Source organism: Monodon monoceros, unplaced genomic scaffold, assembly GCF_005190385.1.
Source record: "Monodon monoceros isolate NGI ecotype Baffin Bay Population unplaced genomic scaffold, NGI_Narwhal_1 Super_Scaffold_13, whole genome shotgun sequence".
NCBI lineage: Eukaryota > Metazoa > Chordata > Mammalia > Artiodactyla > Monodontidae > Monodon > Monodon monoceros.
The window spans coordinates 17,621,170-17,633,859 of record NW_021703769.1 but is presented as its reverse complement, the minus strand read 5'-3'; the positions used below and the strand labels follow the sequence as shown (position 1 = coordinate 17,633,859).

The following is a 12,690-nucleotide window of genomic DNA, read 5'->3' as shown; positions in this document are numbered from 1 at the left end:
TCCAGACCAAAGCTGCCACCATTCTGGCTACATGGGCTCCAAGGGGGCAGATCTGTTCTGCCTGAGCTGTGCCCTCAGGTGATGCTTCTCGGAGTTTAATGTGCATTTAAATCACCCGGAGATACTGTTAAATCACAGGCTCTCATTCAGTAGGTCCGGTGGGACCCAAGATTCTGCACATCTAACAAGCTCCCAGGTGAAGCCAATGCTGCTGGTCTCGAGACCCCACCTTGAATTGTGAGGATCTAGGACACACTCCAATTGTACAGAAATATTGAGAAGACCTGGGTCCCTGCAGGGATCGAGGAGCTTGAAATTCACACTTGTGTCTATAAACTTGTCTCCGCATACAACCTGGACTAGAATTAAATAAGACCTCAGTTCCAAAAAACAAGTGTCAGCAATCACTGGTGAGCAGTTGCTCATGGCGGGCATTTTGTTCTGGAATTCCTTCTCAGCTGTCTGGAGATGCAGACACTGGAAGGATATATACAAAGCCATTCTTGCAAGGAAAGCCCCAGGGCTGTGCTCAGCGGCACTGAAGTTGGCTGGGTCATGAAGCCTGGGATGTGCTCGTACCTGAAATTCGTCTTTGATTTGGCTGGAGTTGGTCTGGGGGTCCAGCCTGCTGATATTGTAGTAGAGAGAGCGGAACTCGCATACCGGGATGGCCGTGTTGCCGCAGAGACACGCTTCCAGGATGGCGTCGTGCACAAACACATACTGCTCCTGCAAAGCCGAGGCGAGAGGGAACAGGGTACTGGGTAAGAAGGGTGGCCCGGGAGTTTCTTGTCCACGTTTCAGCATGTGCCTATGAAGGATGGGCATGATTCACGTTGCAGAATCACTGCTTTCTATCCTATAACCCGAAGGGCCGAGTGGCCGTGTTTCTTGGTGACTGTCTGAGCTGTGCTGAATTTTGCTCCCTGTGTAAGACTGAACAGCAGAGTCATGGATAAAAATTAGAAACTCCTGGACATGTGGTAGCAGGTGCCCGTGGTGTCCTGCCCATGGCCCGTCAGCTTTCGCCTTTCACTGCTGAAGGCTGCTTACTGCAAATCCCCGAGATTCAGGCTGAGGGCCTTTATCCCCAGCAGGGCCAAAGAGTTAATGCCGTGGGAAGGAGGCCTCAAGCAATGCCAGATGGAGACCTGGGGATAAATGCCTACGTTCCCTCTCTTGGGTGGGAAATTTGGAAGAGACACTCCACACCATCTCAGAGCTCCCCCGGCAGGGGCTGGGCTCCAGCCGTCCACTGTGTCAAACAGCCTATAAAATACTTTCACAGTGTCGACAGGCTTGACTTCCTTCCGTCCCCTCTCTCATTTCACCACTTGCCAACCAGTGTGTCTTGGGACACAGCCATTTGTTCCAACCAAGGAAACCACTTGCCCTCAACTCCTTGTCTCAGGCTGTTCCTGAAGCGTGCATCACCCCCTCCACCATCCCAGCTCTTTGCCACTCTCATCCTGGACACCATCCCCCCCACCCACACCTTCAGTGTCTCATTCCCTTGGGAGAGTCTTCTCCAAATCCACCAGGCAGGAGTTGTTGCTGTTCTAGTCGCTCATTAACAAACGTTTGTTGAGCGACCATTCTCCTGCAGAACTTGGCCCATCTCTTTATATAAAATGTTTATCTAGAGGCATTGTGGTGATCTATTTGAACGCCTATCTCCCCCACCAGAGAGCAAGGACCACGATGTGCATAACGCCAGGCAGTGAGCCTGCCTTCCACATGCATGAACCCAGGAACAGACAAGGCAGCCTCTCAGCTTTAGCAGCCTCACCAAGAAGCCTGCAGACCGGCCTGTGGGAGTTGGCTTGGAGCCTGGAGCAGGGTCTAGGTGTGTGAGCCTGTAAGTGAGGGAACTGCCTGCAGAGCCCGCAGTGACTGGCCAGGCCCAAAGCCTTGGGTGATATCTCTTTGCAGGGTTGATGATGGATGCAGCTCCTTATCTGCCCCAGCTCTGCTGCCCGGGCACCTACAGCCTCACTAGAACCAGAAGATGGGCTCGTTATAGGAGTAGCAAACCATGGCTTCCAGGCGTAGGAGAGGCAGAAAAGGCTTCCTCGTGAGACAGTGTGGTTCAGGGGAAAGCACGTGGGACATGGGGTCACCTGGACCCAAGTTCTACCACTGTTTGGCTATATGAGGCTTTGGGGACACCATTTCTCAGTTTCCTCATCTATAAAATGGGGGCACCAGCAGGAGCTGCCCCATAGGGTTGTTGTAAGGAGTAGAAACAATACTCTGAATACAAAAGGCCTGGAGTGACGCCTGGCACATAGTAGGTACTCAATAAAGATGAACCCCTCCCATGTCCCTCGGATCTTGGGCTCTCCAAGTGGACAGAGCAGTGCCTGGAGGTCTGCTTCTCACTTGAGGCCAGGAGTTATGAGTTATCTCTCTTGGAATCCCCTGCGCCTAGCTCAGGAACTCAGTAACTTCACTGAGTAAGCCATTCCTGCAGTGCCTAAAGCGATGCTTGGCACACAGTAGGCATTCAATCAATGCCAATCCTTCCCTATCTCTCTCTTCTCCTTCACCCAAGGCAAGAACACCATTCAAAGAATACCTGAAAGTTGCCGTTCAGTTGGTACTTAGATGCCTTCAGAGATGGGACACACAGCACCATTCCTCCCTGGTAGGAGTCCTTGCACTGGGGGACCTCAGGGTTGGCAGGGGCATCCTAGCTTCTACGATGATCTCACCATAGCAAGCCATGTATCCATTCCCTCCCATTTCTCCCATGCCCAGGTCTCTTTCTGTAGGATGCCTCCACCCGTGGGCCTTTCTGTTCCACCATGCTCCTCCTTGGCCAGGGCTGCAGGTGGCTGGCCAAATGACACCCCAGGACTCACCTCCGTCTGTACCAGGTTGACCCTCTGGGCCCGGAGCTCACGCACGCAGTTGAAGATGTCCACCACCCCTTCGTTCTCGGCCATGTCAAGCATGGTGTCGATGGCGATGAAGCAGCCAGTCCTCCCGGCACCAGCACTGGAAGAGAGGATGGTGGTCCATGTTAGGGACCTTGGGGTGGGAGCAGCCCTGGGGAGGCCCCTCCCATTCAGCCCTGTCCCCGAGGACCCTGCAGAGAGGCAATACACTGCAGAGGTCTGAACGCCAGTCCTGCCAGGAGATCCTAAGCTAGTGACTAAACTTAGAACCTCAGTCCTCTCTTTTGTAAAATGGGAGAGAAATGCTTGCCTTTGGGGGCTATTTTATCAGGACTGGCTTATTTTTGTTGTACTCATGTAACGAACACTTATTTAGCCGTGACAACGTTCCAGACATTGTTCTAACTGCTTCTGCAGTGCTACCTATTCATTCTCTTATGAGGCTGTTAGGAAGTTTCTCACCCTGTTACACAGTGAGAAAACTAAGGCACAGGGTGCTGACCTTGCCCAAGGTCACACAGCTGGCAAGTGGTGGAGCTGGGACTTTTCCCCAGGCAGTCTGGCTCCACAGCTTGTGCTCCTACACTTCCTCTCTTAATAAGATAATGTACGCTTAGACAACACGGATGCATGCAGTTTGCTCATCTGATGGGTAAAGATAATCCATCTACATATGCTGGGCACACTGGAAATGCCTAGAAACATGTCTTCCCCACCCCACTTCCCTCCCTCCATCTCTCCCTTCCTTCTGTCTTCTTCAGTGAACGGGTTAATGGATGGAAGCAAGAAGGGAGAGACAAGAGAGATCAGAGGAGGTAACTGAGACGGCAGAAACCAGGTCCTCTGAGCTGTCCCAATGGACTCACAGAGAGTGAGTCCTGAGCACCATGTCCAAAGCCTTGGGTTTGTCTCCACGTGCACCTGCTTTTCCAGGATCGTGAGGCAGCAGCATCAGTAAACCAGAGCAGCCGACAGTCCTGAGACCCGACTCCAGAATCAAGGCCCCCTGATACATACTCGATTCTGACCACTGGTGGCTTCTTTTCAGAAAATCTCAGGCCAAGTACAAAATAGCAAAAGAACTCAATGAGACCCCATGGGCCATGGCCAGACCTTCCCAGATCAGTGGGTTCCAAAATCATAGCACTGAACGAGAGACAAATAGGGCATTTGCTTTAAATGCATATAGCTTTGGAAGTGAAGGCCAGACTGCCAGGAGGCCCATCTCCACTGCGTTTTCACATTTCATTTCCCTCATGGAAACAAGTGTCTTTGCTTGACAATGCAAAACTAAAAGGAAACGAAAAGAGGAAGGGCGATGGACCAGGAAAGAAAGCAATATTGAATGACCATAAATCCAAGGAGGGCAGGCCAGTGAACCAACTGACACCCACAATGGTCTGGAGAGTAAACCCTTGGAAATCCATCCTCCATAATCTGGAAAGTCTTTGATCTTGGTAAAATTTCATGGTTTGAATTGAGTAAAATCTGCCTTGTACTTGCCCCAGAATGCCTCCCCCCAAATCAAAACCCCCAGAAGGGACCCCCAAGCAGTCTGGGCCTCGGGGTCTAGGAGGGAACCCAAAGAGCCACTCATCCACGTCTTCTCCCAAGTCTCATCCTCGACCTGTTTTAGGAGAAAGAAGCAGCCCGACTTGATTCTGAATCTTGGATCCACCACTAGTGGACAAGCTGCCTGGTGTCTGTGAGCCTCAGTTTTCTCACACATGACACTCTTCCCTACAGGGTTCTTGGGAGGATTGATCCGTTTATTTCAGCCTCACAGAGCAATGAAGCACATGCTATTTGGGGTCAGACCCCTGGGATCAAACCCTGGCTCGACCACTGACTAGCTGTGTGACCTTGGGTGAATGACTCAATCTCTCTGGGTTTCAATACCCTCTTCCATAAAATGAGGCTGATGACAATAGCATTAATAGCACAGTACACGTGAATTGCATGAAATTACGTGGAAAAAGCACAATGCGCGTAAATTGCTTAGCCCCGTGCCTGGTTACATAGCCATCTATTATAAATGTTTGCTACCTGTAGTCACCACATATTTACTGAGCACTAGATGCTGGGCTCGGGAGTGGGGATGTGAAGATAAGTCAGACATGGTTCCTGTCCTGAAGGATTAACAGTCTGGGGAGGGGGACAGCATCGAGAGGCAGAGAATAGTATATAATATTTTTTAAGTGCTTACTATATGTCTGGAATTCTCTTAGGTACCTACTATATGTTGGCCAACCCATTTAATCTTCAGGACAGCCTCAGGAGGGGGTACCACTCTGCTTAGGTGTGTCAGGGTGACTTGGTATGGAGACACAGACATAGGGGCATCATGCAAGGAGGGCCTGATAAATGCTTGCCATTATCTCCCTTTCTTCCTTACCCCTGCTCTGGCTGCTCTTTGGGATATGGGACTTGGGGTGAACATTTTGTTGTCCTCGAATTGCCATGAGATGTAAAGCAGAGACTATATGCGGAATGCTTAGAGAGCCTATGGGGTGATCAGTATGGCCTCCTAACCTTCAATGGGCTCATCTGTGAAATGGGGTTTCTAATTCACACCTCGCTGTTGTGGCGAAGGGAAACGGGTGCTGTGTGAGAAAGGGGTGGCTCTGAGACACCTACAGCTTATGGTGTCTCTCCTTGACTTGGCTCAAGACCTTGCCTGATGTGGACACTGCCAGGGCAGAGATAACCTGCATGCAGTTAAGAGCATGCGGGGTCTGAAAAGATGGACCGGGCCCAAGGTCACAGTGGAAAAGAGAGGCGCTGGCTGGGGAGGAAGCGAGCATGCTAGTTGGCCTTCAGGTCTGGACATCCGCCCTCCTCCAATTCCTAATGCCCTTGACATGATACTTCATCTCCGTTTAGGAGGATTCCAAGATGTGCTCATCACTCCCAATGTGACTTTCTGGGTCAGAGCTGAAAATATCCCTTCTCCATAATAAGCTAAAACCTGACACTGTCCATTTACTCTCTACAAAGGACACCGCAGGCCAGCAATTGATTTTTAAAATAAGAGAAATGAAGAGAAGCACACTTCCACGGGGGCACCCTGCCGCCATGCCAAGGGCGAGCGTCTGGAGAAAATCATGTTAAATATCCTGGCTCTGCCATTTCACACCTGTGTGACCTGAGCACAGTATCTACCTTCTTAGCGCCTCGGTTTTCTCATCTGTAAAATGGGAATGACAATAATGGCCACCTCTCAAGGTTGGGTGAGAAGTAAATGAAGTAATGCGGGTGAAGTGCATGTGTAGCAGACGCTGTCAGTGCCAAGCCCACGTCCTCAGGGTCTTTACTGTTTCAGGGCAACAGCAATAATAACAACTGCTACTGCTACTATTAGTATTATTGTTGTTAGACTTAGGACCCTGGTCTCATCAGAAAGGGCTGGGAAGAGGGGACACAGGCAAAGAATAAAGGCCACTGGACAAGAGAGTACCCCCCTCACCGAGAGAGCAGAGCTGCAAAGGCCTCCTTGTTTAGGGCGGGGCCTTTCACTTACCTGCAGTGGACCACTATGGGCCCAGCTTCCGGTGGATTGAGGAACTTGACCTGGCGGACAAAGCCGAGGAGGCCGGTGGCATAGCAGGGGACGCCGTGGTCGGGCCAGCTGGTGAAGTGGAAGAGGCGGAGCTCCCGGATCTCATGGTAGCCTTTCTGAGGAGAGAACGGCCCTCTGTTCCTCCAGCTGCTGCCCCCAGCCACCCTGCCCAGCACCCATGGGGAGCCACGAGGCCGTGAGCACTGAGGGTCCAGCTTCCCTGCTGTCAGGGAGGGCAAGGCCCTCAAAGGGTTAATAGGTACTACTGCGCAGAGTGATTCTGCATCTCTTACATCTGGGAACTTCGGAAGTAAATAAAGTGAAACTGATGGCTCTACTGCAGGACTTCTCAGAGCCTTTACTGTGCTAACATACACGCTGAATTCCCAAGGGGGCTTATAACATTCACACTGTTTGGCCCAGGGGACCCTCTTTTGATAAGTGTTTTATAGGACTTATATTCAGCAGAACAGATTCAGAAAAATGTTAGACTTCAACTCCAAGTCCGAGTTGTTTCCAGGGGAATACAAGGCCTTTCACTGATTGAGGACTGGTGTCCTTCAGTTCTCCAGTCTGGTCTATGATACTCTCCAGGACTTTCAAAATTAAAAAGGCAGACTTCTTTATTAATTAGATTCTCATTTAGAATGATAAAATATGAAACAAACAAAAGCAGAGCTTCTCTGACTGACGGGGGTGGTGGGGCCTGGAGCTCCCATCGTTCCCCTTCCCCTCCCCGCACCCTCCACATAGACATGCTCCAGGCCAAATGGCAGTTCTTGACTAGTCTATGGTCAGGTTATGCCCCTGAGCCTTTGCTTAGGCACTGCCCCTACCTACCTTTCTCTACCTAGCAATCTCCTGCAGATGTTAGAGGCGCTGAATAGGAAGAGTGTTCGATGGTTCATTTTTTCAGTTAAAAGATATTCACCGAGGGTTACCTGTGCCTAGCCTTGTGCTAGGCACTAGGAAGGTGGAAATAAAGGCCAAGTCCCTGTGCCTGGAACAGCTCATGGTCCAGTGGGGGAGGCAGGCCCCTAAGTGGACCTTTAATTCCATTAAAGTGCATAAAGGAGTGTCAGCTAATCCCATTAGGGAGAGGAGAAATCAGAGAAGGCTTCCTGAAAGAGGGGATGCCTGACCTGAGTCTTGAAACATATTAATAATGAAAATCATAGCTAACGTTTATTAAGCATCGACTATGTGCCTGTCACTCTTCTGACTTCTTCAATGTATTAATTAATTTAATCCCATATCAATCCTCATATTATCATCTCCATTTTAGGGATGAGGAAAGTGAGGCTAAGCAAGGCTAAGGAACATGCCCAAGGTCACACAACTAGTACGTTGTAAAGTTACAGTCTAAAGCCTAGCTGTGTGGCTCCACAGTCTGTCCTCCTAATCGTATGATACACTGAGGCTAAGTATTACCCAGTGGAAGGATGGAGGGATTCCTAGGCAGAGAGGCAGTTGGGGCAAAGGCCTGGGGACAGGACTTAGCATAGTACGTGAAAAGAATCACAAACAGCCCAGGGCAATTCCAGAGAAGAGTGGAAGACAGGCAATGACAGACAGCCAGCGGGATGGGCCGGGGGTGGGGGGTGGGGGGAGGCTGGGCGGGTACTGAATGCTGCAAGGCTTTGTATCCCACTTTAAGGCCTTTGGGTTTTATCCCAGAGTCATCGGGGAGCTATAGGGAGGCTGCCCAGATAGTTGCACAGAAGAGGAAACGCATCACCAGATGGGCATCTTGGAAGGATCACACTAGCCACTACGCGGAGGAAGGATTGGGGGGGGGTGTTGGTGGGCTGTGTAGAGGGCGCCAGGTCCCCTTTCCTGGGCCAGTGCCCCCATCCCCAGCTACCCTGACCTTGGCTGTGGACAGCTAAAAATTACCCCTTCTTCAGAGAGTTGCTCTCAGCTGAACAGGAACCACCTCCTTTGGGAGCGGGGGATGGGCAGCTGGCATTCAGTGACCAACCGATTTTGTCAGTTTGCCCAGGGCTGAGGGGTTTCCCAGGACATGGGATTTTCAGTGCTAAAGCCAGGGTGGTCCTGGGCAAACCAGGATAATGGGTTACTCTCATGGATGTGCCAAAGAACCCTTTGCCTCAAGATGGGCCCAACTCTGTGGTGTCACTCATGCCCCAGATCTCCCTGTGGGGCCAGGCCACATCCTTGCTCAGCTCCTTCCCCGCCCTGTACTGCCTCCCTCACCCCCCTTCTCCCCTGGGTTCTTCCTCAACACATCATCAAGGGCACCCAAATCCATGCCTCAGGCTCTGCTTCCTAGAAACCTAAACTAAGACTGGGGGCAAGACTAGAGGCAGAAGCCCCGTCAGGAGGCAGCTGCAGGGTCTGGGCAGGAGTGAACAAAGGCTGGGGTTAAAGCTCTGACAGAAGAACTGAAGTAGAAGATAAAACAGCTTCGAGAATACTCAGAGTTTTCCACCCCACCCTCCAAATCAGCTCAGCCCCTGGAAGCCCTCGTTCAAGCCCACACCACCTGCACTGCAACTGTTTATCAAGGGTCCTCTCTTCCTGGTGGGACTGTGTTCTCTTCAAGGGACAGACAATGCTTCCTGTTTATTATTTCTGGGTCCCCAGGAACTGATTCTGAGCTGATAACCCAGGCAGTGTTCGCTGAGCACCTGTGGAGAGGCTGGCTAAGTTGAGTTAATCCTCCGAGGCCCGTGGAGACCTTGAAGGGTGTCTTCCTATGGGTAATAGCTTCCCTGGTGATTGAAAGAAAGGCAAAAGACAGCCTAAGAAACGACTACGACTCCTCAACACACTGGGTGGGCTGCAGTTCCCCAAGGCCTCCCCTTGGCTCAGAGTCTGGGTCCCCAGTCACCCAGCTCATGCCCAGCACCAACCGCCAAGTATGGTAGTTGAGACTGGTGTTCGTGGGGCTATGTTCCAGGCCTCAACTGCAGGAGCGCTGGCTGCTAGTGACTCACACATGTGCCCTTTTCTGGAGAAGTGCCCTCAGCCGACAGGAGCTGGCCCACCCTGGAGGTTACCCCGCAGTGGCTGGTCCGCAGTCAGGCAGTGGACTGAGTAAAGCAAGGGGGCACCTCTGCGGTGTGTTTACGCTCCAGAGGCCCCCATGGGTCAGGCCTAGGCTAGACTTTGCCAGAGACTCTGAACTTGCCCTGCCCCTTCCTCTTTCCTCTCCAGCTTCTCTTGCTGTCTTACAGGTTTCTCTGGGAGCGCTCCCTTGATACACCACGTATAAGGGAAACCTTGTCTCAGGCCCTGCTTCTAAGGAAGCCAGCCTAAGATCACAGCAATGTACCTTGTAGCTGAGGGGCGTCCTTCCCTCCTGGCTCTTCATCTGAGTCTGCAGATATAGGCCTTTAGGAGCCCAGGGGTTGCAGGGGGCAGTGTTGGGAGCAAACAGTGTGTCCTGCCAGCACCGTGCATGCAGGAGGGGCACCATGCATGTGCCTGCTTTGGCACTCACAAGGACCTGTCAATCCCCAAGGGCACAGTGCTCAGAGCACTGAAGTCCCTGGTGTTTTTGCATCCTCAGGCCTGTGGCCACTTGGTTCATTAATGATGTTACTTTTAGAAAATGGCAGCTATGGTTTTGACAACTGTTTCCAGACACTGGTAAATGTCCCTGTGGGACAGTCACCCCCAGCTGAGAACCACAGGCCTAGAACATGTCAAGATCTTCTTTCCCCTACAGACTCTGCATGGTTCTTTCCCTCTTCCTGGGATAATATTCCTCCTGCTCTTCCCTTGGCTGGCTCTTTCTCATCCTTCACTGTCTGCTTAAATGCCTCCTCCTCCTGGAGGTCCTCTCTGATCACCCCATCCTCCCGTGGATTTCTGTCTCCCCCGCTTGGCATGTTTCCTCTGTGGCTTTTATTACCATATGTCATTATGCTATTTGTCTGGCGAATTCTATTTGTCCCTCCTGCTAGACGCGGGGTCCTTTGGAGCAGGGTCCACGTCCAAGCTGATTGCCGATCTCTCATTGGTGCAGGGTGGGTACAGAGCAGCCCCTTGGTCGCTGCCATGTCCTCGATGAACAAACAAGCCGGCTTGCCTGGAGGGCAGGCTGCACACAGCCGCAGGGAAGCTTACCTTCTGGACCGTGAAGGTGCGGATGATATACTCTGCCAGGGGCTCTGTTTCGATCAGGGTGACTTTAATGTCTCCGTAGACCTCCATGTCATCCGGCCAGTATCGCACACACTTCACCTGCGGGCAAGGACAGGGACAGTACGAGTGAGTGGGCGGCTGAGCATGTGTGGTCATCTCATCTGGCTTCCCGTCCGAATAAACTCAAGGGTGACCTTGGTGGACTTTCAGTCAAGGCATTCTCAGCTGGCCGGGGAGGGCAAAATACACAGGGACCAGCTCACTCCTAGAGGAACTGGAGCCGCAGGGGATAACGGTGGTACCTTCTTTGGCAGAGCTCCTGGTACTTTTCAAATCCATTACCACACTAAGAGATCAACTAGATCTGGGTGAGATAGGCAGGTGGCGATCTCCCCACTGTACAGATGAACATCATACTCAAGTCGGGAGGTTTGGTGACTTGTCCAAGGTCACGTGGCCAGTTCTCTACCTTTGGCTGAGTCCTCTTTTTCTGCGATAGGCTGGGGCAGCTGAGTAGTATCAGCAGAGCAGAGATGAGAATAAAAGGTGGGAATAGTGAGGAGGTGGAAGCAGGCATGGCGGGGAGAGGGTCATTAATATTACGAGGGGGCTGGAAGGAGAAAGGCTCGTTGCTGGGAAAAGGAAGGAAGGTGCTGGGCTCGAAAGGAAGACGTTTGCAACTGCTCTCTGCCCCAGGGGTGGGTGCAGAGGCCATGAACAAGCCACTCCCACACCTGGTTCTGAGTCACATGCCGCAGGAGGAAAAAGAGATCATCGTTTTCCCCGTAAAAGAACAAAAGTATTACCATTCCGGGGGACGCCGAGCGGCTTAGGGTGGCATTTCCCACAGTGTGTCCCGCTGGGTGCTGATAGGTGTTAGGTAAAAAACAAGAAACAAAAACAAACAAAAAAAGGTTTTGTGGTCAAATGAGTTTGGGAAATGCTGGATTAAACAAAGTTAAATAGGCCACTTTGCTACAGGACTGCTTGGCTCGTTCACGTGCTAACGCTAATGTGCTTTTCGACTCTCCGAAAGGGGCAAAGAGTACACAGCATTTCCCAAACGTATTTAACCATGGAACCCCCTGTTCGCTAAGCATCATGCAGACTAGCATCCCGTGGAACCCACTTAGGGAAATGCTGATTTAGTGCAACAGGGTTTGGAGGCAAACGGATGCATTGCTTCGTTCTGACACTGTAGCTGAGTAGCTTCCAGAAAGTACTGAAACCTCTCTGAGCCTCAGCTTCCTATGAATAATGATCGCTAACACTTACTAACTGCTTTCAGTGTCTAGCTCTCCTTGCTAAGTGTTCTACAAATACTTTACACGGATTACTTGAATTATTACTTATCACCACACCCTGATGAAGTAGATATTATTATTAGCCCCATTTTACAGATGAGGAATCAGAAGCACAGGGAGGCTAGGAAAATTGCCCAAGGTCAACTGTCAGTAAGGGATGGAGCCAGGATGCAAAGCCAGGCCATCTGAATAATTACCAGGAACGTCGCCTTGTACAATTGCTGTGAGATAAAGTGAAGTAATGCATAATGCACAACAGTGTCTGGCACAGAGCTTCGCTCCTAGCAGGAGTTTCATGAAGAAATTGCTCTCCTGTCCCCTGTCCCAATTCGAATTAGATTCACAATCAAGGGAATCTGCCTCCAGTGGGGGGGACATGTTATAGAACAGGCTGGAATGTGCCTCTGAATTCTTAAATCCTAGGCTGGACATTTTGTCCACAGTAGCTGCTCCCTGGGCCTGAGTCCCTGGGGCGCAGTCTTGAGTAGGGGGACCATGACCACGAGAACGAGAGCCAGGAGTCAGAGATCGTGGCCGGGTGACTTCAGGGCATTCACTCCACTCCTTTGGGTCTGTTTCCTCATCTGTAAAACTGGGCAATGGACTAAATAAGAGTGGGCTCAAGGACAAAGTCTCTTCTGGCCCTCAATTCCTGTTAGGCCACGAGATGTCCAAAGCCCTTTGCTGAATCATGACTGACAGCCCGGATTCTCCCCCTTCCCATTATCTTGGAGGCCAGGACTCTTCATTTTAATGGATTATCTGCTTCTCGCCAGAAGAAAAACTTACCTGCCCTGTCTTCAGTTAGCTCGTG

The 12,690-nt window shown here is 51.2% G+C and overlaps 1 protein-coding gene across 2 annotated transcripts in view; it reads right to left on the bottom strand.

The window, feature by feature from the left end:
• The window catches only part of PTPRT (protein tyrosine phosphatase receptor type T), a 1,065,023-nt gene that overhangs the window by 27,789 nt on the left and 1,024,544 nt on the right, over window positions 1–12,690 (bottom strand). For both annotated transcript variants that reach the window (XM_029221736.1, XM_029221738.1), the window contains 4 exons: window positions 10,555–10,671; window positions 6,421–6,575; window positions 2,865–3,000; window positions 580–729 (listed from right to left, as the gene is read on the bottom strand). In XM_029221736.1, the coding sequence (XP_029077569.1) occupies window positions 580–729; window positions 2,865–3,000; window positions 6,421–6,575; window positions 10,555–10,671 (558 nt within the window). The remainder of the gene's footprint in view (window positions 1–579; window positions 730–2,864; window positions 3,001–6,420; window positions 6,576–10,554; window positions 10,672–12,690) is intronic.